We start from the raw sequence: 23267 nt of genomic DNA, 5'->3' as shown, positions 1-23267 counted from the left end.
GACCCTGGCGTTGATTCGGCCGCCGCTGCCGCGCCGCCGTCAGCCGTCGACGCTGCAGCCACCGCCTGTCTCATCGCCGACAGCGTGAGCGGTGAGCGCGTAACGCAGGGGCGCTGGCGTTAACTGACTCGGCTCTTTGAGCATGAGTCGCATTTGTGATGTTCATCAGGGCGATGTGCCACAGATTGCGGCATTCGAAACGCATTTGCAGGAGGCGTGCTGGTCAGCGATACATGAGCGGAAAATAGAGCGGCTTCAGACGTTTTCGTCCCGATTGTCATCGATGGCAAGACCGGCCCGGGTCCACTCCCTCGAGAAGTTGGGAAACAGGTTCCGGAAGCGAGCTTGTCCACTTCGCGCAACTTTCTCTGTCACGACGAGTGTTCCTACTTGGACACCGAGCCCCTAAGCTCTGTACGAGACCAGCGATATAGTGGGAGAAACGCCGCGCGGCAGCGCCCGAGAGCTTTGTTGAAGCATGCAAAGTGAAATTTTGAGTGCTCAGTAGTCGTGTGCTTTTTTCGTCGGCCGACGACTCGCCACTGGAACACGCTCTAAGTGATTGCGGTGCCGACTGTCAACGACATTGAGTGGACAATAGTCCGAGTGGGTAAACAACAAATCACGACATGGTGCTTGCTCCACACCGAAGTGCGGATAGCTGAGATTATTTCGATATTTTCGGAGCGCTCAGTGCTTCAACCACGTTGAGCGGGAGCTCCGAGTCTTGGTATGGCTCCCGTAGACGCCTTGTTCATCTTGAGCCCGTGTTATTGCTGAATGTTGCTCCCGTGTCCTAGGGGTCGATGAGAGAGACTGCCGCTAAAGCTGCTGCTACTGACAAGGAACGAGAAAGAAACTCGATTTATCTTGATCTCGCGGTTGACGTGCACACATCCGGGCGTCATCTCGAAGACTGGCCTCAGTTTTCGGGATTGCGTGTCCTACATGAGCTATTCTATTGAATTTCTCTTCGCGATTCTTGTCAAAAAATACTGCCGGCATGAGAAAAAAAAACTGCGCTCCGGAAACTTCCTGCCGTGAGAGACTTCCTCGAAGAGCGGCTCCGAGCCCGCTTCGCTATCTTCTCAAGTGTAGACTCAAGTAAACTTTGATGGACGTTCGCTTCTCTCATAACAAATGATCGTTATTACGTTTCAGGAGGAGAATCGCGAATCCGTGGGCAATTATGCTCTGGTCGTAACACTGAGCCGTTTAGCTTTCAGTGAAGTTCGAATGAGCTAGCTTTTTGATCGGCAGAGAAAAATACTTCCATCGAAAAACAATTTTTTGACACTAGAGCACAGCCAGAATGGATCAGCCGTCAACGTCGAAGCAGAAGTCTTCGTCAGGAACCCCTCCTGGTGTGAAACAGGTTCGTATGAGACACTTGTCTGCCTTCCGGAGTCGGAACGTGATTTCCTCACTCACCGAATCGGAATGCTCCATGGAATATGGCGGGAAAGGGTCCGCGCTCGAAATCTAATATCGGATTCCACAGGTGATGGTGACCACCCCCGGTGCTTCAAAACCGAAGCCTGCATCAAGGAAAAAAACCTCCATCCAAGCAGATCTCGATGTCGCCAAAGAGCTCACTCGTTGCCGAGACGAAGGAAACACCAGACTCGACCTTAGTAGATCCAATGTGAGCATCGATCCTCGCTTTTGTTGGACTAGTCGGCATCGGCGAAGAGGTTGTACGGACGAGAGGAGTAGGGGCTCGACTGACCTAAACAATAATATTGCAGATTACCGCTCTCCCTGCGAATGTCAAAGATTTGACTCATCTCGTCGAGCTTTATTTGTACGGCAACAAGCTTTCTACGCTTCCCAATGAAATCGGAGGTTCGTATGTGCGGAGCGGTACGCCGAAGAAACTTTTCACATCTTCGGCATGACGGCAGAAGATTTTTCGATCGAAAGTTGACCAACGTTCGTCTCGCCGTCTTCTGACTAGGCCTGGATAACTGAGTGGTTTCTCCTCGTTCCAGGCTTGGTGAACTTGGCTACGCTGGCGCTGAGCGAAAATTCTCTAACACATCTGCCTGACTCACTCACCAATCTGAAACAGCTCAGGGTTCTAGATCTCCGTCATAATAAATTCACTGAAATCCCCCCTGTTATCTACACGCTACGCTCCCTCACGACCTTGTTTCTGCGATTCAACCGCATCAGAGAAGTAAGCTACGTTTCCCGAGTCTTGCGCAGTGAATACGGTTTGCCTGCCGCGAGTTTGAGATCGCGTGTTTACATTGAGCTCCTCTTTCCAGGTTAGCAATGAAATAGCTCAACTTTCCAACTTGACCATGCTGTCCTTGAGAGAGAACAAGATACGAATGCTGCCTGCGGGTATCGGCCTTCTCGAGCAACTCGTCACTTTGGATGCATCCAATAACCACATGCTACACTTGCCACCCGAAATCGGCAAATGCAAAAACCTTTCCACGCTCGACGTGCAACACAACGAGTTGATTGACGTTCCCGAGACCCTTGGAAACCTCAAATCTCTTGTCAGACTTGGACTCAGGTGAGGATGTTTGACCGAGCCTTAGGGCAAATGATAAAATAGGTTCGACGCTCTCCGAGCTTGATCCACGGTAAGGCACTCGAACGGTCTCTGCTCGTCCCGCAGGTACAACCAACTGACCTCGGTGCCGAAGAGCTTCGCGGCTTGCGCACTCATGCAGGAATTCAATGTTGAGTCGAACAACATATCGGCTCTGCCCGATGGCCTTCTTTCATCTTTCACTCAAATGACGTCTCTGACCCTCTCCCGGAACCAGTTCACCAGTTACCCCGTAGGAGGTCCCGGGCAGTTTACGTCGGTGCATTCAATCAATTTCGAACACAACCACATTTCGAAAATTCCTTTCGGCATGTTTTCCCGAGCCAAAAATCTCAGCAAACTCAACATGAAAGACAACCAATTATCCGCTTTACCTCTTGACATAGGAACTTGGACCAACATGGTTGAGTTGAATTTAGCCACGAATCAACTGGTGAAAATTCCCGATGATATACAGTACTTGCACTCGCTTGAAGTACTCGTGCTCTCCAATAACATTCTGAGACGTCTTCCCGGCTCGATTGGCGGTTTGAGCAAGCTTCGCGTTCTAGATCTAGAGGAGAACAAGCTCGAACAGCTGCCGAACGAGATCGGTTTCCTCCATGATTTGCAGAAGCTTATGGTTCAGAATAACCTTCTCCAAACACTGCCACGTGCAATCGGTCATCTTACCTCACTGACGTACCTCAATGTTGGCGAAAACAACGTTCAGCACATTCCCGAAGAGATCGGTACCATGGAGGCGCTCGAATCGCTTTATCTCAACGATAATCCGCTGCACGCTCTACCTTTCGAGCTAGCTCTATGCAGCAACCTCCAGATCATGTCGATCGAGAACTGTCCTCTGAGTCAGATGCCGGCCGAAATCGTTATCGGCGGGCCATCGCTGGTTATCCAGTACCTCAAAATGAAGGGACCCTACCGGAGCATGTGAACAACGACGAACTGTCTCGATGATGATTTGACGATTTTGACGGTCCTATTGAGATGTTTCTCGCGGATGAGAACTTCGAGACGGAAAATCCGAAAGGGGAATCCGAAAAATTAAGCCATCCATAGACAGCCAGAAATCAATGGTGTGCCATAATTTCCGGACGCAAGCGACAGACGCCGGGATTATCGTCAAGACATGGCTGATGGATCCTACTGGCTCAAAATTCGGAACTTGTGGAACCATTGGAAGAATCGGGGGTCGTACGGACTGTGGGCCCCGGCATTGACTAGTGGGAAACGACTCATCGACTCATGTCTTGACGGAAGGAGCCGGAACATCTCCTTCCGATTTCCCGAGGCTGCTCGACTATCTGTATGTTCTCAAGAGTCGATAAGTGCATGTTGTGTTGCTGCACGCAATACTGTTTATGCTCGTTCCCGTGTCGTGCTGGTAATGACATCGATTCATCAACTGATCATTCGGAAGATTGTGCGCTCGATACATGAAAACGACTGTGATGGAAATTATTCGCTACCGATCGATGCGATCGCGAGGAGACTCGGAGACGCTGCAAACTTCGACTCCGCTGAAGTTTGTCCAGCGCAACGGCTCGGAGTTTTGATTCTACTGATGTTGCCATATGCCATTGTTGTGTTCGGTCGCGAAACGACGAGATGTTGTTGAAGTTCGATCCGAGCATGGGGAATCGATCGAGTTTGGCGAAACGTCGACAACTCGGGTACCTTTAACTCCGGGGCTCCAGTAGCGCGGGGCATGGGAAACAGCTGACCGAATATAAATCTCTGCGTGCTTTACTGTGCGAGAGGGTCGATCCTATCTCGAGGTGTGAGGGTTCGCGCGTCGTTCCGAATACCGCCCCGACGGAAGCAAGAGGAGGAGGAGGAGGGGGAGAATACCGATTCACGGTCATGGAGGGTGAATGCCGTCCTCAGGCAGGACGACGAATTCTTGAATGATGACGTCTGGGTTAGCACGGCCCAATCTGAGGGAATTGTTGACCGATCACTTGAGACGTTCGCTCCTTAGCCAGCGATGTAGCGAGTTTGATGTCCACTGTTGAATGGTAAACAAGATAAACAGCGAACGACGAGACTATAGGTTCGTTGATGTTGATTGTGTTGATGATGATGATGATGATGAGCGATCCCTGAGAGTACGAGCGAGAAAGGTTCTGAATTCCGAAGAATGTGAGCGAGCTACGCTCCCGGGGGTGTTGTTGAATGCTGTACGAGGATTTGAAATGTCGAATGAGGTGAAGGAGCCACGTCGTGGCAACGCAGCGGATTTTGAAATATGTATGCGTAAATCACATTATCTGGAAGAATGGTGAAATGACTGAAACGGCAGTGATAAAGGATTTGTTAATGTTGCAGGAACAAAAAACTTGTTGCTTCACCCAGTTATGAACGTAGCTTCAGACATGAATACAAACACACAAGGATACGTCTGCGAACATACGTCTTAACGTATATGAAACGATACGGATGATCTTTTACTAATGGTTGAATGACGGCTATTGGCTATTGCTGTTGCCGAAACCGTCGTCGCGGACGTTCGGAGCGTTGCGACGATTGAGGGTTGAATTTGAAGTTTGACCTAGCTTCATCTCGATGTCGGGGACTCACGGATGGATCGATGCTTTCGTCCTCGGTCTCTCCATCCTACTGTTTTTCCGGCGGATGATCGGAGAGGATAATCATCGGAATTATCTCACCATCTCTTGTTATGAGACTTCGGACGTAAATGGATTATTCGTTCGTTGTATTAGTTCATAGAATATGAATTGTTGTCGTTTCAAGCCGTGTATGATGTACCAGCATCTAATTAACAAATGTTATGCGTGCACTTCTGCAATCTGTAACTCGTATGACTGATTGTTCGACTGTGTCATTTGATCGCAGAGCAAGACAGCGGATGCTGCGATTCAAAGGCTGAATAAGCGACGGCGGCCACCCGGCCACTAAGCACACGGCGCAGCGGTCGCTCACATAAGATAGTAAACAAAATACCCCAATGTTTACATTGATCGATGGCTTCTTTTTTCGTTATTACAGTCTGAGTCCGACGCCGTGGAGAACCGGCTGGAGGCGAAAAGGAACAAACAGACAATCGAAGTGAGGAATCCGAGCGTCATAGGGACTAGGGCCAGGATATCACGGCCAGTCTTGGCTCCGGGTTTCTTCGGAATAAGGAGTCAGGGCAGTGTGGGAACTTAAGCCAGAATATCACGGTCGAGTGACGAGCCAAAATGAAGCGAGGGGTCTCAACGGCGCGGCGTGCCGCCTCCGCCTGCGGCTGACCAGCATAGGGGATCGTTGACAACTCAGCAGCAGTGGACGGTCGGCGAGCAACGTATTTTCTCCTATAGGAAGGGAAGCTGCGTGCCTGATCGTTCGAAGCAAAACTTCAATACCCGGAAGCGGCAGCGGGGCAGAGTGCACCGAAAAGGACTCTGCACCGAAGGAACTTATGTACGCGGTGCAAATCCGCTTGCTTTCCCTCGTCAAATTCGGAAGTCAGGTGTCGCTTGCTTCTCGTAGATGCAAGCGGGACTCTGATTGTGACCAGTTCTCCGTCTTCCACTTCGAGATTTTCTTCTGACTCTTCCTCGTCCATAGGCTCTCATGGTGCTTAGTCTCAGAAACACACGGTTTCGAATTATATTCTCTCCTCTCTCCGTTTTCACTGCATAGGTTTTCCGATAAAGTCTCCGCATAAGGTTTCCAGCCTCCCAATTACCCCCGCAAGCAAAGAGTCGCACTGATGCAAGAAACCGTCAAGCCTCTCCAGAGCTTTCGGAACTAGGGCTCCTCGGTCGAGATTGCTTCCCTGTCTGATTGAACGGCACATATCCGTTCATACTTCTTTGTGAACAGATTGAACGTTCTCATGGATTCTTCCGGATAGACTCCATTTGATCGAATCCGGTCCTACCTCTCTCCGTCGAGCGACTTCGACTAATATCAGCCACATGGGCGAGAAGACGAACAATTATCATGAGGCGTATCGGAATATATTATCAAACTTTCATTCCTGCGTTTGCTTTCGATTCCCCCCTACTCTTAGGGTAACCGGCTCCTTCAGATCCTCCTCATTTTGCACAGCGTCTCCCTAATGACAGAACGCTTCTCGCGATTACCCTCGGTAGCCCTGGACTTTATCACTGGCTGAGTATCGACCGCCACAGAATGCGTGGTACAAATGATCGGAAGGGGTGTTCTTCATGAGCGGCTTTTGTCCTCCCACATCTGGTGAGGATGAGAGGAAATGAGGAGAGCGTCCAGAAGGCGACGCGGGCAGGAACGGTGGGGGGGGGGGAAAGGGGCATCAGTTCAGTCGGTCATCTGAAATATTGATTTGACGACTCCTTTCGTATCTTACGAAGATTTCAGAGAGGGGAGCAGTGTGCTTGAATAATAGCAATGAACATAATACAGGGGCTCGGAGTTTCTTGCCAGTTCGAGACGGCATACGGAAACGCCCCTACGAGTTCGGGAAAACAGACGACGGCGAAGTACTTGAGCAGGTTGTCCTGGCTGAGAATGCGACATATTGGAATGTTGACCACAGAAGGACCGAGCCAATTGATATACGGAAGGCTGGAGGGAGCCGGAAATCTGTTGGCATCATGTGTCATGTATGTCCTGAGTCGAAGACAACCTCTCCGTCAGACAGAGGCATGCACCCGCAGCTCGACCATGCTGCGACGGACGTTTTTCTTTCGTTCGGGAGGCCCCTGGATCTCGTCGGGATACACTGTACTTCGCCGGGGGAAAACCCCTACTCCGGAGCCTGTCTTGGGAAATGTTGGATCTCATACGTATTCCATGTCGAATAAAGAGCACGATCTAAGGAATATCCCGCAAAGGATAAAAGATTTGCGTTCTACACTTGGAAATTTTTGCACAGGGAATCTCGATTCGCTCGGCAAAATAATTTATTTCAAGATTTTCCCTCCCTAATATTCGAGTGGGGAAACTTCATTCTCTGAGCAATTCGGGTGCTTCGAGTACCGTGCTCGGCATCTGGACACGGTCGAAAATATCGTCTCTCGGTCGAAAATGGAACTCAAATAGCATCAGCATCATCACCAACAACCAACGGATCTCTCGTGTAACCGTGATAATTATATGAATGACATCGCGATGGAACTTTTGAGCTTCGAGTCATAGAGCGGCCTCAAGGTCGCAGAGTTTCTCCTCTCTCTGCTCTCAGTCACGGGCTCCTCCTTCTCACTTTTCCTGCTCCGATCGCTGAACAGCTCTGTATCTACTATATAACTATTTACACTCATGGTGCTGATCTATTCGACGTAACGTTCCGCGAGGAGTCTCCGGTATATAAGCGACATGTAGACTCCTAAGACGATCAGGACAAAGAGGTCATCGAGGAATCCAAGGAGGCCGAACATTGCTTCCGGGACGACATCGACGGGCGATAGAAGATATACAAGAGCCAGGAAGAAACATACGGCGATCCTGATCCGGAACATGTACATTAGGCCTCCGAGAGAGAAGAATTCGCTTGCCAAGTGGCTCAACAACAGAGGGAGATCCCGAACGTGCTCCCAGAACTGAAAAGAAAAATATTTGATCCACGATTCGGAACCCCTAGGTGGATTAACACTTAATCAAACCATAATTGACCATATCCTATGGGGCTTGGAAGTGACCGTGCTGCCTCGGGCAATCGGAACCCAAGAGAGAGAGGAGTGAAACTGAGCCTGGAGTGTCTTGGAAGCTCTCATTGCGTCCGTCGAAAATCATGTTCAAGAGATTACCACACGGGAGAGATTGAACAGGGAACAGCGAACTTCATCCCCCTTACAAGCTGGCAGCAGCTTAGAAGAGGGATGGAGGGGGCCCAATGAGCATCGATTGATTCCACAGATATGCCACGAAGATTCGCGGTCGTCGGAAAAGGTTCCTATCCTCGGAGCGGTGCTCGGAGTTTCGTTCCCGGAAATCGCTCAACGTAATTCGAGGTAGATCTTCGGTGGCCTGACAGGAATCAGCACCAAGCAAAGGATCTGCAGGCTTCGCCAGGCTGGTGGCTGCTTGTAAGAAGTAGCAGATCTTCAGCACAGAAGCGCCGGTGGCGACGCTCCCCTTCTGCAATATTGCTTTCTGATTCGACGCTGAGTGGAATCCTTCATCTTATCGATGATTCCGTCGGTCTGAATTAACTCATCCATGGGCCAGACTCGAATTATTCAAACGTCAATTATTTTCAATGGGAATGGGAATAAACAATTCATCGGATAGATCCCGGGATACACCCGACACCGATGTGGATTTGCGGTGCATATACTATATGCGATATCTCCCGCAGGGGTCCGCACAGTTTTAGCGTTCCCATCGAAGGGCGGTTCTACCGAATCATCACAACACTTTTCCGTGAACAGCGCTACAGCTCGGGCTTGGAAATAAATATATGATCCCCTGAATGCTCCTTTTCAGAGGACTCCCGCGACTCTTCTCATGCTCACTTTTTCGGGCTGATCCACACAGCCAAGGTTTAACGTCCCGGGTACTGTTATTCACATTGCTTCCGAGGACGGATCCATAGAGCAAATGTACCCAGGAGGATCAAGGCCGAGTACCTGGATCGAACCCACACCGCCTCCCGCGCGAGCGGCGTCGTTGCGGCATTTCACGAAGTCCATTGGTGCCCATAGGAGCCGTAAAGGGCGGCACCTTCAGATGGGAGAGCTCGGAAAATATGGAAATTTCGGAATGTTTTTATTTTTAAAGGTATTCGCTGTGGCTGAATGGTTCCAATAGTACTCTCTTATGTGAGTTGGGTCTATTGAGCGCGGGTAAGGCTAGTCTCTTCGAGAAAAAAATTCTCGCCTGTTTACTCAAACGTTACTTTAATAAATCGGCCTTTAGCTCCTCAACGAGACGTTCTAGAGTGAATCGCCTAGCAAACAAAAGATGCGGGATCGAAAGAGCTTTCCAACGCCATCAAGCAGTCCGAAATCACTTCAGCCGTTTAGCCGCAATCGTCGATTTAAGGAGAAATTTTCGATTTTCGGAGTGAAGGAGCCGAGACTCAAAGTTGCCAATATGCTCAAGAGTTGCCTATCCGTCCACAGAGCTCCTAAAGAAAATTTCAGGAAAATCGGTCCAGCCGTTCAAAAGTTATGAATTTCCGTAGAAATCTACCACTGTGCGTCGGTTCTTCTCATGCTCGGATCATCTCTTCAGTCCCAGGGCTCCTCCCCTCTCAACATGTGCAAGATAGTAACTTCTCGAACCTTCAAAGATTGGTCGATTGTGAAACCAAGTGCGTCATCGAGAAAGGAAGCGGCATGCAAAATACTTTCTCGTGTTTTTATCCGAGAGCTCTCTCTACGGGCGGCGTGTCCCGAACCCGGGGAGGGGGAGGGGAGTGTGTGAAAGAATCATGGTACAAATAAGCTTGGCGAACAAACTTACGGGTCGTGGCTCCCCGGAATATCGTCGATTGTAGAAATTGATTTGCCTCATCAACACCCGTCGAGCTTCATCGTCCGCGACGGGTTCGAAGTTCCTAAGCAGAGCCGATACGTGCTGCCGGCACGTTGGACACGAAGTCGTCGGCCGTCTTGCGGGGCCTTGAAGCCATTTAATCAAGCATTCCGCGCAAAAGCGATGCCCGCAGTTCGTCGTCAGGGGAAGTCGTATGTCTTCGAGACAAATGAGACATTTGTCATCAGAATACGAACGCTGGAAACGACGCAGACCTGGGTGAGCAAGGTTTCAGCGCTGGGCGGATTCGAGTGAAGCTTCGGAGAGCCCGGAGCTTCCTCTGGGATTTGGGAAATGAACGCATACGATGATTGGGGCGGTCAGGTAACTTACGTTGGCTCTTTGCGTCACTGCCGTTTGCTCCGCCGGAGGTGGGGGGTTCTGCCGCGCTTGCCACCATTCTCCAATCCACCGGAAGTCCATCGTTCTCCTGCAAATATCTGGATACTTGTGCTGTTTCCGATGCAAATTGGATGCGATCGGGCAAACTAGATGATCACTCATCGTTATCAGCATCATCGAGACACGTTGCATAAAACAGAAAATCGGGGGACCCCCGAGAATGGTTTGTCGCTGCTTCGGGAATGAAAACTGAGTGCTCACCATAGGTGGTGGAGAACCCCGGCAAGGAACACGATTGTAACTAGTGTAGTTGTCAACACCTGTGGAGGTAGGTCAGTTTTATTCCGCTAGTTCAAATCTCGTAGCTTAAACTTTTTCGGGCTGACCCACACAGCCAAGGTTTAACGTCCCGGGTACTGTAATTCACATTGCTTCCGAGGACGGATCCATAGAGCAAATGCACCCAGGAGGATCAAGGCCGAGTACCTGCATATTTTTCCGGCGATAGGGATCGAACCCACACCGCACAGTGTGGCCAAACCCGATTTTAGGCGGCAGAAATCGAAAATGAAAAATTTTGAAAATTTATGTCGTGGCTTCTTGGAGGAAGTATGGGGACCTCAGAAACACATACCAATCAGAAACCGAGCACTTGAATCTCTGTGGAGAGACTCTGGAAAGAGGAAGTTTTTTTTGCTCCGGACTGTCACTTTTTTCTTCCGATTCGTGCTGACGCTCGAGTTTCCGTGGAATCGATTCAGAATTGAGCGAACACCAAATCGTGAGTAAGATTGAGTCTGAAACTCCACGTTCAGCGTTTCATTCGACGAGAATATGCAAATTAGAAGTTTTTCTGAGTGCATCCTTTTTTGCGAAAAAATCCTGATTTTCATGAAATTTCACCGCCAAAAAAGTATATGGACCAGGGCGGACCCGGGCGGCTCATGGGTCGGAAAATCTTCTTTCACCCTCCCTCCTTCCATTTCCGAAAAAAAAAACCAGCAAGTTTTGGCGAACGTGGATGCGTGCTGTTTTCAGATATTCGAATTTGGGTGCCCCGGAGGACATTTGTGGAGACAATCTTTAACTCCCGGAAGAACGAGTGCGTCGATCGGTTGGAGAAACTCATTTTGAGTCATGCTCATGTTGAAATTGAGCAACTAAGCAACAGATCTCACATCAGAAAGCAGATCACCAGGCATGTGTCCCGAGTGAGGGGAAAAATCGAGAGACATAATTCAAAAGCGGAACGTTTGTTCGAAAAAGAAGCCGAATGGCTCGAAGCCAGAAACTTCGAATTCATCGTGCACTACACTGAGGTACCCGCACAAGAAGACGTGCCCGAGGAGCCGGGACCATTAAGAGCGTCACAAGGGACACCTCGAGCGGGACGTCCAGAGAAAAATTTATCGGACTTGGCGGAGAGGACAAAACGGGACAAAGTCAAAGATCTTCTGCCTGCCGGACCTTCTAAGTTATTGTACGCGGCTTACCGCTCAGTGTTTGCTACCGGAGACCGAAGCAGCGCCAAACAGATCAAAAATGTCGGTACTCCCACGAGCGAAACTCCGAGTATCTGCAAAAATGCGCGAACCTGTGGTTCAGTAGAGACTTTGGCTCTATACCTCGACTGCAAATGGAGCACGCGATCCTACGGTCGCCTACGGAAGAAAACTGTTTCCTTAGGTCATTCTCTGCTACCATCCTACAAAGGGTTCAGAGAGCCAAGAAATTCTGCCTCCCGTCCACGGATCGTCCAAATTGCCGGCTAAGAATTCTTTCTTCACCTCTTCTCTGCCCCGTTTGGACGCAGAACGATGAATGAAGGCTCAATCGAGCTCCATTGAACAGGTGTGGCCGAGATTGGAGGAGAATCCCCCATATCGATGCGATACGGCGTGCTCCCCAAGCACGAGGCATGGAAGCCATGTTCTACCCTCAGTCGCCAGCAGATAGAGAGCTCACTATTTGTGAGCAGCCCAAGAGCCAGATATCTCCTCTGATGACTGATACGAGTTCGTACTACGAGAATAATCCAAAAAACTCACTGAAATAATTTCTGCCGCCTAAAATCGGGTTTGGCCACACTGTGCACCGCCTCCCGCGCTAGCGGCGTCGTTGCGGCATTTCACGAAGTGAAACGCACGTTTGCACGAGTAGTGACAAACGCGCTAACCACTCGACCACCCGTCGGTAAATCTCGAAGCTTAGCGAACATGAACGGCCAGCTTGGATCTTGAACGCGTGTTCCGATTTTCTCGCAAGGGCGAGAGATTCAGAGGAGAACACGATGCTTCTCGTATTTAGATATTCAGACAGGAGCCGGTTTACGGGTATTCAGCCCCTGTGGGCTGACCTCGAATTTTTCGGCCAAAGCCTCCCTCTGTTCACATATGCTTGAAAGGGGTCGAGTTCAGATACCGTCTCCGAAGCCCTTCTCGGGATTCCGACGCCGGGTCGATCGTGGAACGTATCTGCTCTCCGAATGGCGTTTGACAGACAGTTGACTTCACGAAGGAAGCCTCGGTCATTAGCAGTGAATCACTTTTCTACGTTGCATTCGACACAGATCTCTTCCTCAAGTACTTGAAAGCAAAACACTGTCACGCTGACTCGAGCTCGAAGCCATACCGAGGACCACCTGTACACGTTAATTTGCCAAATTATGATTTCCTCTCCTTGCACGTAATCCGTGCCTCGGTCGATCCCCTTCGTCGGGCTCAGACAGCTTCCATATCCCAGCTGATCGCGCGTCAACCGTGACTCATACGGTAAGTTTCACGCTCAGTCGGCCGCATCTCAGCACAGAAATATCGTGGGTCGAGGGCCAATCCACTAACCTCATCCCCAACCCCTGCAAGAGTCGAGGGATCCTCGTTATCGCTCATCCTCGCAGCTTCCTTGTGGAATCTTCCGTCACCGCCTTCCGTCGATCGTTCTGACTTCACAGCTCCTTCTCTGCTTCGTATGTTTTTGTTCCTTGAAATTCCCGTGTGTCCCAAAGATACACGAACAACTGGTACAGGGGTGCCGCTGCAACAGCACAAGATCGATGCAATATTTTCGACTCAACATACGAAGCGAATGTCTGATCACTGGATGTGCTTCATCAAGACTGGGATGAGATCGGATGGAGAACACGGAATAAGATTCGACGTAGGCTGCTTGCTGGCACTATTCCTCGTACCTTGAGGTCCACGGCCAGCATAGCAGCTGATGGTGGCGCTAGTTTCTCTCTGCGCACCCGGAAATCGAAGCTCGTTCCGCAGCCCGCGGGATCAACTGCATGGACCACGGTGCCGGGTCGAATGTGGGCTCATTTTGGACGTAATTGATAAACAGGGAATTGGAAAGCTTGTACTGGCACACAAGATTGGTTAGTGAGATAGGGTAGACGGCAGTAGGGTCGTCTCCGCTGTCGCTCAGCGTCGCCAAGGCGGATCTGAAGCTCAGCCACCACACTCGTGAAGAATCGAAGAAGCACTCGGGTAGAGTTTCCACAAGACAGTGTGTTTATTGATTGAAAAAGGTCGTTTCTTATACTATTGTCTAAGAGAGAGGGGAACCTATGTTGGGGCGCCGATCCGGCACCCCTTCTACTTGATTGATGCGCACACCCCCGTACACTATGGGTCCCCATAATTGAACGGTGGGCTCTCTCGAGCCGAGCGCTTTGTCGGCACTTGTGGTCGTGCGCAAGCGTATGCGGAGCCGCAAACCGGGGTCCAATGAGACCCGGATGTAGTTAGATATGCGAATCCGAGATCGGCTGACTTCTAGCTAGCTTCTCTTGAAGACGGCTCAATCCATTTCGGATGATTCCGTCCCGATGACAGGTGGTTCGAGGCGAATGTTTGAGCGGTCTTCCAGAGATTGAAGATGCGTCCTCGCGGGGTGGCTCGGAGGCATCGCTATCTATGTTTTTCTAATTTCAACAGTAATGAGACCCTGACTCCATGAATTCTTGAACGAAGAGAGTCGAGTCAGCTTCTGCAGCTGAGTTGATCATCAAACTCTCTACAATCCACATAATAAAAGCTCTTTGGTGTTGCTGCGCTGCGAATTACAGGCATGTCTTCATTCTCGAAGTCTCGCTCTCGCGAAGGTTCGGAATCCGGCTGGGGAGAGATACTAGCTGGAAGCGATGAAAGTGCAATCGATGCGACGTTACTTGGTAGAGACAATTCTGACTGAGCTCGCGCGGAATGCGGTTCGCTGGATTCTCATCCGATTCCAGCTCACAACAGGGCAGATGTCTTTGTCTAGGAGCCCACGGGGCCCTGGGGACCTGATTCCGGTCGGTAAATCATTAGCATGGAGCGGAGTTGATCTGAAGGTCCATTTTCGCATGCGGAGAAGCGAAGTTCTCTTATCTGGATCCCTTTTCCGAAGGAGACCTCGGAAATTCAAAGAGAAAGACTGACTCAATCCGATGAATCAACCGTGGTATCTGATAACTGTGATTTCTCTAACGGCTATGACAGTTGGCCAGTGGTCATGCCGTGAAATGAAGCCCTGAAAATTGGTCCTCTGGTCCGTCGAGACAGTCGGATGCCGGACTCCGACCACACTGGTTCGATGAACCGAAGCAATCCGACGCTCGATAGTGACCGGAGCCATGCAGGTCCTGTGGAGAGCTTCGTGGAGATATGATACAATCTGAGCCAGACGACGCATGGGAACGGATTATAGAATTGCTGAGAAGAGACTGATAGAGAGGGTCTGTTGTCACCTCATACTACTCTCCTGTTCTCCTGCTCGGTATTTAGCTGTAACGAGCTCATCGATCATGGCTGGCTCGGACACCCGGCCAATACAACACCATCGTAGCAGTACTTACCCTCATACTTACCTGGTGCCGGGACCTCCATGATCATTGAGGTGGAGACCCCAGGAGGAGGCTTCGTCATTGCACTTCGACGGGGTTGAGACCTGCCACTCTCCCAAACTGGGAAAGATGGGGCATGTAATTTTTGGTAGTGGGGGGTCTGCGTTCGCGCAACCCCCTCCCCTTTACGACTCGAAAAATATAAAACAGCTGCGCTACTGATATCTGTGTGATTAGGAAGCGCAACTTGAGATTGAACCGGAACCGTCTCAACCCCGGACGCGAGCTCCCATCGGGAAATCTTTCCCGGCGGTCATGAGTCTCTTCCCCCGTGTCGAACTCGCGGTGAACGGATTCGAAAAGCCAAACTGTGTCTGCGCCACGCTCTTTGGGCATGAGCCAGTCGTCCCGTCAGACAGGATTTCGGTATTTTATGCTCAATTTCATCAGTGATTACTAATCAGCATCACTGATCTCGCTTGGAATTTTTCCTCTCGCCGAGCCTGGGTTCCGCCATGCAGGCGGCGCGCGGCTTGGACACGTGCGCTCGATCAGGTCAAGGTACATATACGTATGGTTCGGCGTCGATGCGTAGAGAGGGGACACGGCGGACTCCTGGGGGGAATATATGTGCGACGCCGCCCAGTGCCGGATCCGGAGCATTGATCTCCGGCCTGGGACATCTTTTAAGGATTATAGAGTCCAGGCCACCCGTCGTTTGGATTGATTGGAGAAAGTGTCGTTCATCAGCGCAGTCTCCCCTCTCATCACCTCCGAGACCCAGAGCGCGTGGTTATGTTTCGCAATCGACTCCCGAATACGATACGTTCTATGCAGTGTGGCATGTACTATAACGGACTCCAGTGACCAGCTGGATGATGCTTGTGGTTCGTGTTTGGGTTCACTCGCTCATCGGCTGCCTGAGCGCGCCTTTCGGCATCATCGTGTGAATGCCTCGCCGAGCTTCCACGTGGCCGAGACGGACGCCGAATAATTCCCGATCACATGCCGGATTCCATTTTTCATGATCGATCTAGCCGCGCTTCCTCGCTCTCCTGAACAGGAGAATGATGAATATTGTTTATCTCCGACACCGATCAGAAATCAGCTGTGCGGGTTCCGCGTATTTGTAAACATCAGGAGCTCTGTGTATGAAGGACTGGTGCTCGATCGTTCATATCTGAAGCAGTCCGTTCGCCGTCGAGTGGGATACGCCGTGGAAACACCGTGACGTAGATCGCTCTGAGAAGTATGCGTACCTGAAAAGTATCTACAAATGTCGAGTAGTTCGGTAGACAAGAGGCAGTGGTTCGAATTTCTTCTCGATGAGAACCTCCTGGTCGAACACCTCAAGCAGCCTGATGCCGGTACGTTGGAAATAGTGTCTTACATTGTAATCCGAGCGAAGCCCAACGCAGAATACCATTCATAAGAGAAACTGTGTTCCAGATCCCGGGTCATGGGAGCTCTGTCTCGTGCTGCTCTCTAACAGCAATGATAATCCGGACAAGGCTTTCAAGAAGAAGATGCTCGCGCTCCGGATCGTCGCCTTGAACAAGTGAGCATACGGGGATTCCGGGGAATGCCAGTCGTTGAAAAGCGACGCATTTGAAGCTTGTCGTCGGATGACCTGAGCGTTTTCTTCCCTCTCATAGCTGGGACCTCGGCAAGCTGATGTCGGAATTACCCGTGCACATGCAACAGCTGCTCCTCGGAGAATTCTGCGCTCTCACCAAAACCCCACACAGCAATCATTGGGGAAGTCCTCACGAAGCGTTTGCTTACGCCTTGTACTGTCGCTGGGTCCTACGATACGTGTTCAAGTCGCAAGTTCCGGTGAGTTAAGCGCCCCAATTCGGAATCCTACACACCTGGCACTCATCCAAGGCAATCACAGAATCCAAAACCATGGCTGAGAATCGAGCGGCTTCCCGTTTGCAGGTCAGAGGCCATCGAGGCTTGGTCGTTTCGTTGCCGGGACAGACCGATCCGACATATGTGGCTCCCGACATTCTGGAGAAACTCGAGAAAAGCCTGACAGAAGAAGCAGACCAGTGCGCGGAGTGGCTTCGGGAATTCCTGAAGAGCCCCTCGGTCACGATGGCGACTCATGACTGCTTCAGTCTGCGAGCTCCACATTTTCTCATCGAACGAGGCTGCAAAGCTGACGAAGACACGCTCAAAGCCGAGACGAGTCTCGACCTCGGCAGTTTTCTCTTTTTCAAAGTGCGTATAGAGGAGTTCGATCATGATGAAAGTCGACAGGTTTCATGGATTGTTTGGGTCCGTTCGTTTAATCACTTGAAAACGTAATCCACAGGAACGATACAACGAAGCCCGGGAGCTGCTCGTGACCGCTCAGCAACTGATGCCAAAGAGCCATTCCGATTATCCGAGAGTCGAAGGTTTCATCGTGAATTTCGTCGAGCAAGAGGAGTCCACGGACGAGGAAATGGACCATGAAGACGATGACATCATAAGACGCATCGATAAAGTTCTCGAAGAGAAACCAACCGAGGAACGATTCCTCAATGAAACGTCCTCTCAAAGCTCCGTCGAAACTCGGCTCCTCATCTCGCAGAGTGCCAGCGAGATACTGAAGCTCGCCGATCAAGTTCCAAATGGTGAACAGCTGTCATGGATATATGGCCGGTGTGGAAGTTGTGCCCTGAGCTGGCCCGATCAATTATTATTATTATTGATCGTGCTAATTCTTCTCGTTCCGATCCAGGACACACACTGAACTCGGATTGGCAGGTGCTCCCCACGCAACTGCAAGGTCTAGTGAAAAACTCGCGGACTCACATAATTCTTGCGAAAGCGATCGAGCTCAGGCGTCTCAAGAAGTTTTCTGAATGCTCGCAATTGCTGAAGCACCTGATATCTGCGTTTCCAAAAGCCGACCGATTGCAATGGGAATTGGCGTACACTCACATCATGGAAGGGGTGAACATTCTCCCATCTGTGGAAATCATTCTCGCGGGACAACGAGCCCAAGACATGCCAGTCGGAATGGTAAACACCGCCATCATCGAGCTCCTCAACGAAGAGAGATACGAAGCCGCGGCGAATCAAGATGCTAGAGGAGCGATTATGGCCGTAGTGCGACCCTTAGCCTTCTGCTGTTTGCGGATTAAGGAGTCGAATCATGAGCAGGAACTCTGGAAAAACGTCATATCCTTCCTCCATGTCAAGCGCAATCACGCGGATGCCGATGGATGTCAAGCGCTGATATTCATAATCCGACGCCTGAGGAACAAGCTGGCCAAAGGAATCCTCATATCGCTCCTCGCCCACCTCTACAATGTTTTGAGGTAGGTTTCTCAGTACTTCTCACTCCAATGGGGAATCAAGGGTCTGCGGCGGGTCTCATCGGAAGAAGCTCCGCCCATCCGAACTCCCCCGGAAGCGGGTCGGAAGCGAGAAGCCCACTCAATGACATTCGATCAATCGCAGGGACGATTCGAATACAAGCATCTCCCACGAGTACCCCCAACTCTGGCCACCGTCGCTACAAGACGCTCCTCATTACTGTTTGGATACATGTGCGCACCTTCTGCAAACGTGTTTGCACGGAGCTCGATCGCCGCATTGGCTGAAGACTCATGCCGACCTCTGCTTCGATCAGAACTATTTCTCGGTGGCTCTGAAACACTACATCGAGACACTCGTATCGGGTTGGTGCTAGAAATTCTTATGATTCCATGATCCTGAATTTTAGAGAGGCCTCGAAGGCGGAGGCTGTGAATTGAATTGCGTTCTGTTCCCAACCGAGGCATCCCTCTCTCCTTGCAGTGACGAATTTCTTCACGGCACCTTGTTCGGTGCCAGGACTCGTCGATGACACCCTCTATCGGCGGATGGCGCAGTGCTGCGCGAAGCTCTCCTGTCACACGCAAGCCGCCATATTGTTCCAATTCATGGCTGCTCCGGATTACGCCGCTACCTTCAAGTCATTAAACGAGAAAAATTGTAACGACAGCTGCGACTCGCTGTACAAGTCAGTATTGGCTCGTGACTTTCGGAAGAATCCCGCCGTGCGGATGAAGTTCGATGGTAGTACCTCGACTACGAAGTCTGATATATTTGTCGAATTCCAGATACATTTGGGACACTAACATCCTCGAGTTCCTAGCGAATCTCCACACGCGGAGAGGCGAAATTGAAGCTAAGAAAGCAGTCTTATCCCACATGTCCATGCTGGAACTGAACTCGAACAATCCGAAGAGAGTTCTCGAAGACGCCGCCGCACGGAGGAAATGCGCCTTCTTGAGGACGTTAGCTAAGCAGTACTTCCTATAAGCGATTTGTAAATTTTGTATATGATCCTACAGTATTCGAACAGAGAAAGAGAAGAAAAAAAATGTCTCATGAACCATGAGATGTTGATGGCTTCTGGAGAGCTCCTTGTAGCGTCGATGAGAGGACGATTCTGTTCAAATTGTTCATGGCGGCCTCGCGGGTGTACCGGATCCTCGTGAAGCCCGGCGAGCAAAACGTATCCAACAAGAATTGATTACAGACCTCCATCCAAAAGTTGGAATCAATGCAAAAGTCGGAGACCCGGTTCCATTGATATTCCGGAGAGAATCGGTTCCATTGATATTCCGTACGGCTCTGCTGAAGCCGTTCGACCTCAGCGAGAACCCCGATTCTAGAGCGGCACTTCGTGATTTTATCAAGCGATATATCACTGAATCAGTGGGATGAGAATCCATCTCTCGTGCTCGCGGTGGGGATGAACATTTAGCGAAAATCTTGTTTTTCAGCCTCGACGAACTCGTCTCTTGCTCATGAAACTCTCTGGCAACAACTATGACTTGACGACGTATGGTGTCATGAATTCATCGGGTCATTCAACGGCTTCCATGTTCGCTCCTATCTAGCGTCATAAGTCCCCATGACAAGACTTTCAACGTGGTCTACGAGCGACAGATGGCTACTGAGAAGTGGCGATGATCACTGTCCAGTGCATCTCGAGACGGGAGTTGAAAACAAAAGAGCTCCGAACCCCTGCCCTGTGAGAGGAGTGAGGTATCCATCTGGTCCCCGCGAGCCAGCTCGGACACGCATGGGCCTCGAATGAGAAGATACCGGTCAAGAGCCAACGTGTACTAGATCGGAAAAGTTTATTTCGACTCGAGTTTCTTTTTACATAAACAACTGAGGTGTGGCGCATCGAATGGCCGGAGGGAGGTCTATCAATTCCTAGCCTGCGCTCGAGCCTGGAAATCAGCAATCCTGCTCTCAACGATAGGTCTAAAGTGACGAATCAAGCCCTGAACCGGCCAAGCGGCTCCGTCTCCCAGGGCGCAGATAGAATGTCCTTCTATCTGCTTGGAAATTTCGTAAATCATGTCGATTTCCTCTATTCTGGCATCACCTATAAAATGACGTTAGCATAAGACCGCGACGGCGAAAACTCATGTCCTCCAGGAGGAAGAACGGCAGAAGGAATAATATAGAAGCCGGAGCTCGAACTCATCTGGGTGTCCACGAACCTCTCACGAAGCGCTCCATTATCTTGTTCATCCAACCCACTCCCTCTCGACAGGGAGTGCATTGTCCACAAGACTCGTGCTTGTAGAACTCGATGAGTCGATGAATGGCTCTGATGATATCGGTCTGTTTATTCATCACGATGATCGCAGCGGTCCCAAGACCGGTTTGGGCCTCAACCAGGGCGTCGAAGTCCATGAGGACGGTGTCGCAGACCGATCTCGGGATCACGGGTGTGGACGATCCGCCTGTTACGAGAGGAGGGCGTCATTTACATCGTCCCTCATCATGCTAGGTACATACGTAGATCAACACGTGCATAATATTCAGCGCTACTCTCGCCTCCACCAATGCATCCCTATCGATAGGCATGGGAATGGGAGATGAGAGCGGGATTCCTCAGAGTCGCATACCGGGGATGACGCAGAGCAGGTTATCCCATCCACCGATCACTCCTCCCGAGTGACGTTCGATGAGTTCTTTGAGCGGAATGCTCATCTCCTCCTCAACGGTGCACGGATTGTTGACGTGGCCCGATATGTTGAAGAGCTTCGTTCCGCTGTTGCGGGTTCTTCCGAAAGAAGCAAACCAAGCGCCTCCTGAGAGAAACGAATTCCAAAATTAGGTACCGCTCGCATGAGTGGAACCTCTCAATTTCGATGAGCTTGCCGACACTATTCCGGGGGATGGAGTTCTCACGGACCTCTGCGACAAATTGTCGGAGCCACAGCGACCGTCTCGACGTTGGTCACGGTCGTTGGACATCCAAAAACACCGACGTCGGCAGGGAACGGGGGCTTGAGCCGAGGCTTCCCTTGTTTGCCCTCGATTGACTCGATGAGAGCAGTTTCCTCTCCGCAGATGTAGGCTCCTGCACCACGATGAACGTACACGTCGAAGTCGTAGCCGCTGTTGCAGGCGTTCTTCCCCAGAAAGCCAGCTTGGTAGGCTTCCTTGATCGCTATTTGGAGATTCGACGCTTCGTTGTAGAACTCGCCACGGATGTAGATGTAGGCCGCGCGCGCGCCCATGGCCCTACCAGCGATGAGACATCCTTCGACGAGGGTGTGCGGATCGTGTCGCATGATCTCCCGGTCCTTGCATGTCCCAGGCTCCCCCTCGTCGGCATTGACGACCAAGTATCTGTAATTTCAATGGGAAAACTAAGGAGGTGAGCTTTGCTGCCGTGACGGACCGTCCCCCACGCCGGTCACTCCGCGAGAGACCGTCATGAACACGGTTTTCGATCATGAAGTATTGCCTCTCAAAATATCTGCGACGATTCGAAAAATTGGAATACGAACTTCGGGCGTCCGTCGGAAGGCTTATTCATGAAACTCCACTTCAAGCCAGTCGGGAATCCAGCGCCTCCCCGACCCCGCAATCCCGAGGTCTTCACTTCGTTGATGATCCAGTCCGCTCCCTTCTCCACGATCTCCTTGGTCTTGTACCTGTGGAATTGACACAAGCATCGCATTGCGCCCAGATGGGTAAACTATTCGAGACTCTTCCCGGATAACAAAGGTGCCGAGAAATTTCGTCTGGGAAGAAATCTCACCACTCTCCACGGGACATGGCGCCCTTGAGGCGCCAGTCGTGGCGTCCATATAGGTTCTGGAAGATACGGTCTTCATCCTTGAGAGGTCCTGGAATACTGAGCAAAATGTTGACGGCGCACGGCACACAGATGCTCTTCCTTGACGCTTTCGCGGAGGAAAGCTCCAAGATTATTATAGTCAACTTATATCGGAACTACTGAGTCCATGCAGTGACATGAGCTACAAAGAGGGCAGCGCCGCACGTCGATGTGCCTCAGGTCGGGGGTAAGTTCAGGCTCGTTTTTTTCTCGACGGCAAGTGACAACAGAAACTGATGGACCCAGCGGGCATGTCCGGACTTGTTCCCGAGCCTTGACAAGAGTTGGGTGAGCGGGAACTTGCGCTCCGAGCACCATGGCTGGTCAATCCCAGAACTCATTCAGTCTCATTGGGGTCCTGAATTTCCCCATCCGTTCGCTGCGTTGCTTCTCTGCCACTGTCGCGATGCTCCATTCAGAGTAGCTAGGTACTCACCGAACTTGGTTCTAGTCTGCGGCGGGGGAGTCCCCGGAGGAGTCGCGGCAGACGAGGAAAACGCCCTCAAAGAGCCACGAAGGGCTCCATTGCAGCGCTGGAGCAGCATCTGTTCCTTTTTTCCAGGTGTCTGGCACTCTTTTCTCGTCAGTCGAATGGAGGTTAAGGAGAAGTGAGACAGCTGCGCAGCGGCGGTGAGCAACACAAACAGGACCTGTACATCGGACCCAATGCCGCGCAGATTCGAAAACTGGCGACAGAGTGATATTGTATCATACGCAACATTCGCTTCGATTACGAGCATTCTCGAAACGCAAGTGAATCTGCTGATAGTATTGTCGTCCAGTCGATCGATTGATTGATCGATTGATTGATTGATCGCTTCTATCGGTGTGCCTAGACGAAAACTCCCTGATAGTTGACGTCGTCCGATGGATTAGATGGAAGCCTCTGACACGGCTGTGGCTAACCTCGTCTTCTTCGTTACCCTCGA

General features: G+C 50.8%; 4 protein-coding genes and 1 non-coding gene across 5 annotated transcripts; 3 read left to right on the top strand and 2 right to left on the bottom strand.

Annotated features, from left to right (window-relative positions):
• Window positions 1–1312: 1312 nt before the first annotated feature.
• On the top strand, window positions 1313–3574 carry Sur-8 (leucine-rich repeat protein shoc-2). Its single transcript, XM_029112187.1, has 6 exons — window positions 1313–1375; window positions 1502–1645; window positions 1749–1845; window positions 1992–2179; window positions 2271–2527; window positions 2633–3574. Exons 1-6 carry the CDS (start codon window positions 1313–1315, stop codon window positions 3498–3500), a joined length of 1617 nt encoding a protein of 538 aa, XP_028968020.1. The 3' UTR covers window positions 3501–3574.
• Window positions 3575–7499: 3925 nt separating this feature from the next.
• Window positions 7500–13558, bottom strand: LOC100906227 (E3 ubiquitin-protein ligase RNF170). Its single transcript, XM_003745782.2, has 5 exons — window positions 13216–13558; window positions 10637–10695; window positions 10367–10463; window positions 9962–10231; window positions 7500–8094 (listed from the first exon to the last, which is right to left on the bottom strand). The coding sequence occupies exons 1-5, from the start codon at window positions 13261–13263 to the stop codon at window positions 7825–7827; spliced, it is 744 nt and encodes a 247-aa protein (XP_003745830.1). The 5' UTR covers window positions 13264–13558; the 3' UTR covers window positions 7500–7824.
• A 1661-nt stretch (window positions 13559–15219) lies between these two features.
• Window positions 15220–15384, top strand: LOC114828363 (U1 spliceosomal RNA). Its single transcript, XR_003777124.1, has one exon. It is a non-coding gene; the product is annotated as a U1 spliceosomal RNA (small nuclear RNA).
• Window positions 15385–16334: 950 nt separating this feature from the next.
• On the top strand, window positions 16335–19595 carry IntS8 (integrator complex subunit 8). The gene is made up of 9 exons (XM_003745904.3): window positions 16335–16570; window positions 16653–16761; window positions 16859–17039; window positions 17145–17429; window positions 17524–17827; window positions 17935–18517; window positions 18660–18880; window positions 18999–19203; window positions 19304–19595. Exons 1-9 carry the CDS (start codon window positions 16480–16482, stop codon window positions 19503–19505), a joined length of 2181 nt encoding a protein of 726 aa, XP_003745952.1. The 5' UTR covers window positions 16335–16479; the 3' UTR covers window positions 19506–19595.
• Window positions 19596–20318: 723 nt separating this feature from the next.
• LOC100906081 (NADH dehydrogenase [ubiquinone] flavoprotein 1, mitochondrial) lies at window positions 20319–22942 on the bottom strand. The gene is made up of 7 exons (XM_003745781.2): window positions 22775–22942; window positions 22261–22348; window positions 22007–22153; window positions 21406–21845; window positions 21116–21301; window positions 20705–20950; window positions 20319–20586 (listed from the first exon to the last, which is right to left on the bottom strand). The coding sequence occupies exons 1-7, from the start codon at window positions 22881–22883 to the stop codon at window positions 20405–20407; spliced, it is 1398 nt and encodes a 465-aa protein (XP_003745829.1). The 5' UTR covers window positions 22884–22942; the 3' UTR covers window positions 20319–20404.
• Between the last annotated feature and the right edge of the window lie 325 nt (window positions 22943–23267).

This window comes from Galendromus occidentalis, unplaced genomic scaffold (assembly GCF_000255335.2).
Source record: "Galendromus occidentalis unplaced genomic scaffold, Mocc_1.1 scf7180000077485, whole genome shotgun sequence".
In the NCBI taxonomy this organism is placed as follows: Eukaryota; Metazoa; Arthropoda; class Arachnida; order Mesostigmata; family Phytoseiidae; genus Galendromus; species Galendromus occidentalis.
The sequence above is the reverse complement of the archived record's forward strand: the minus strand, read 5'-3'. Positions and strand labels throughout refer to the sequence as shown.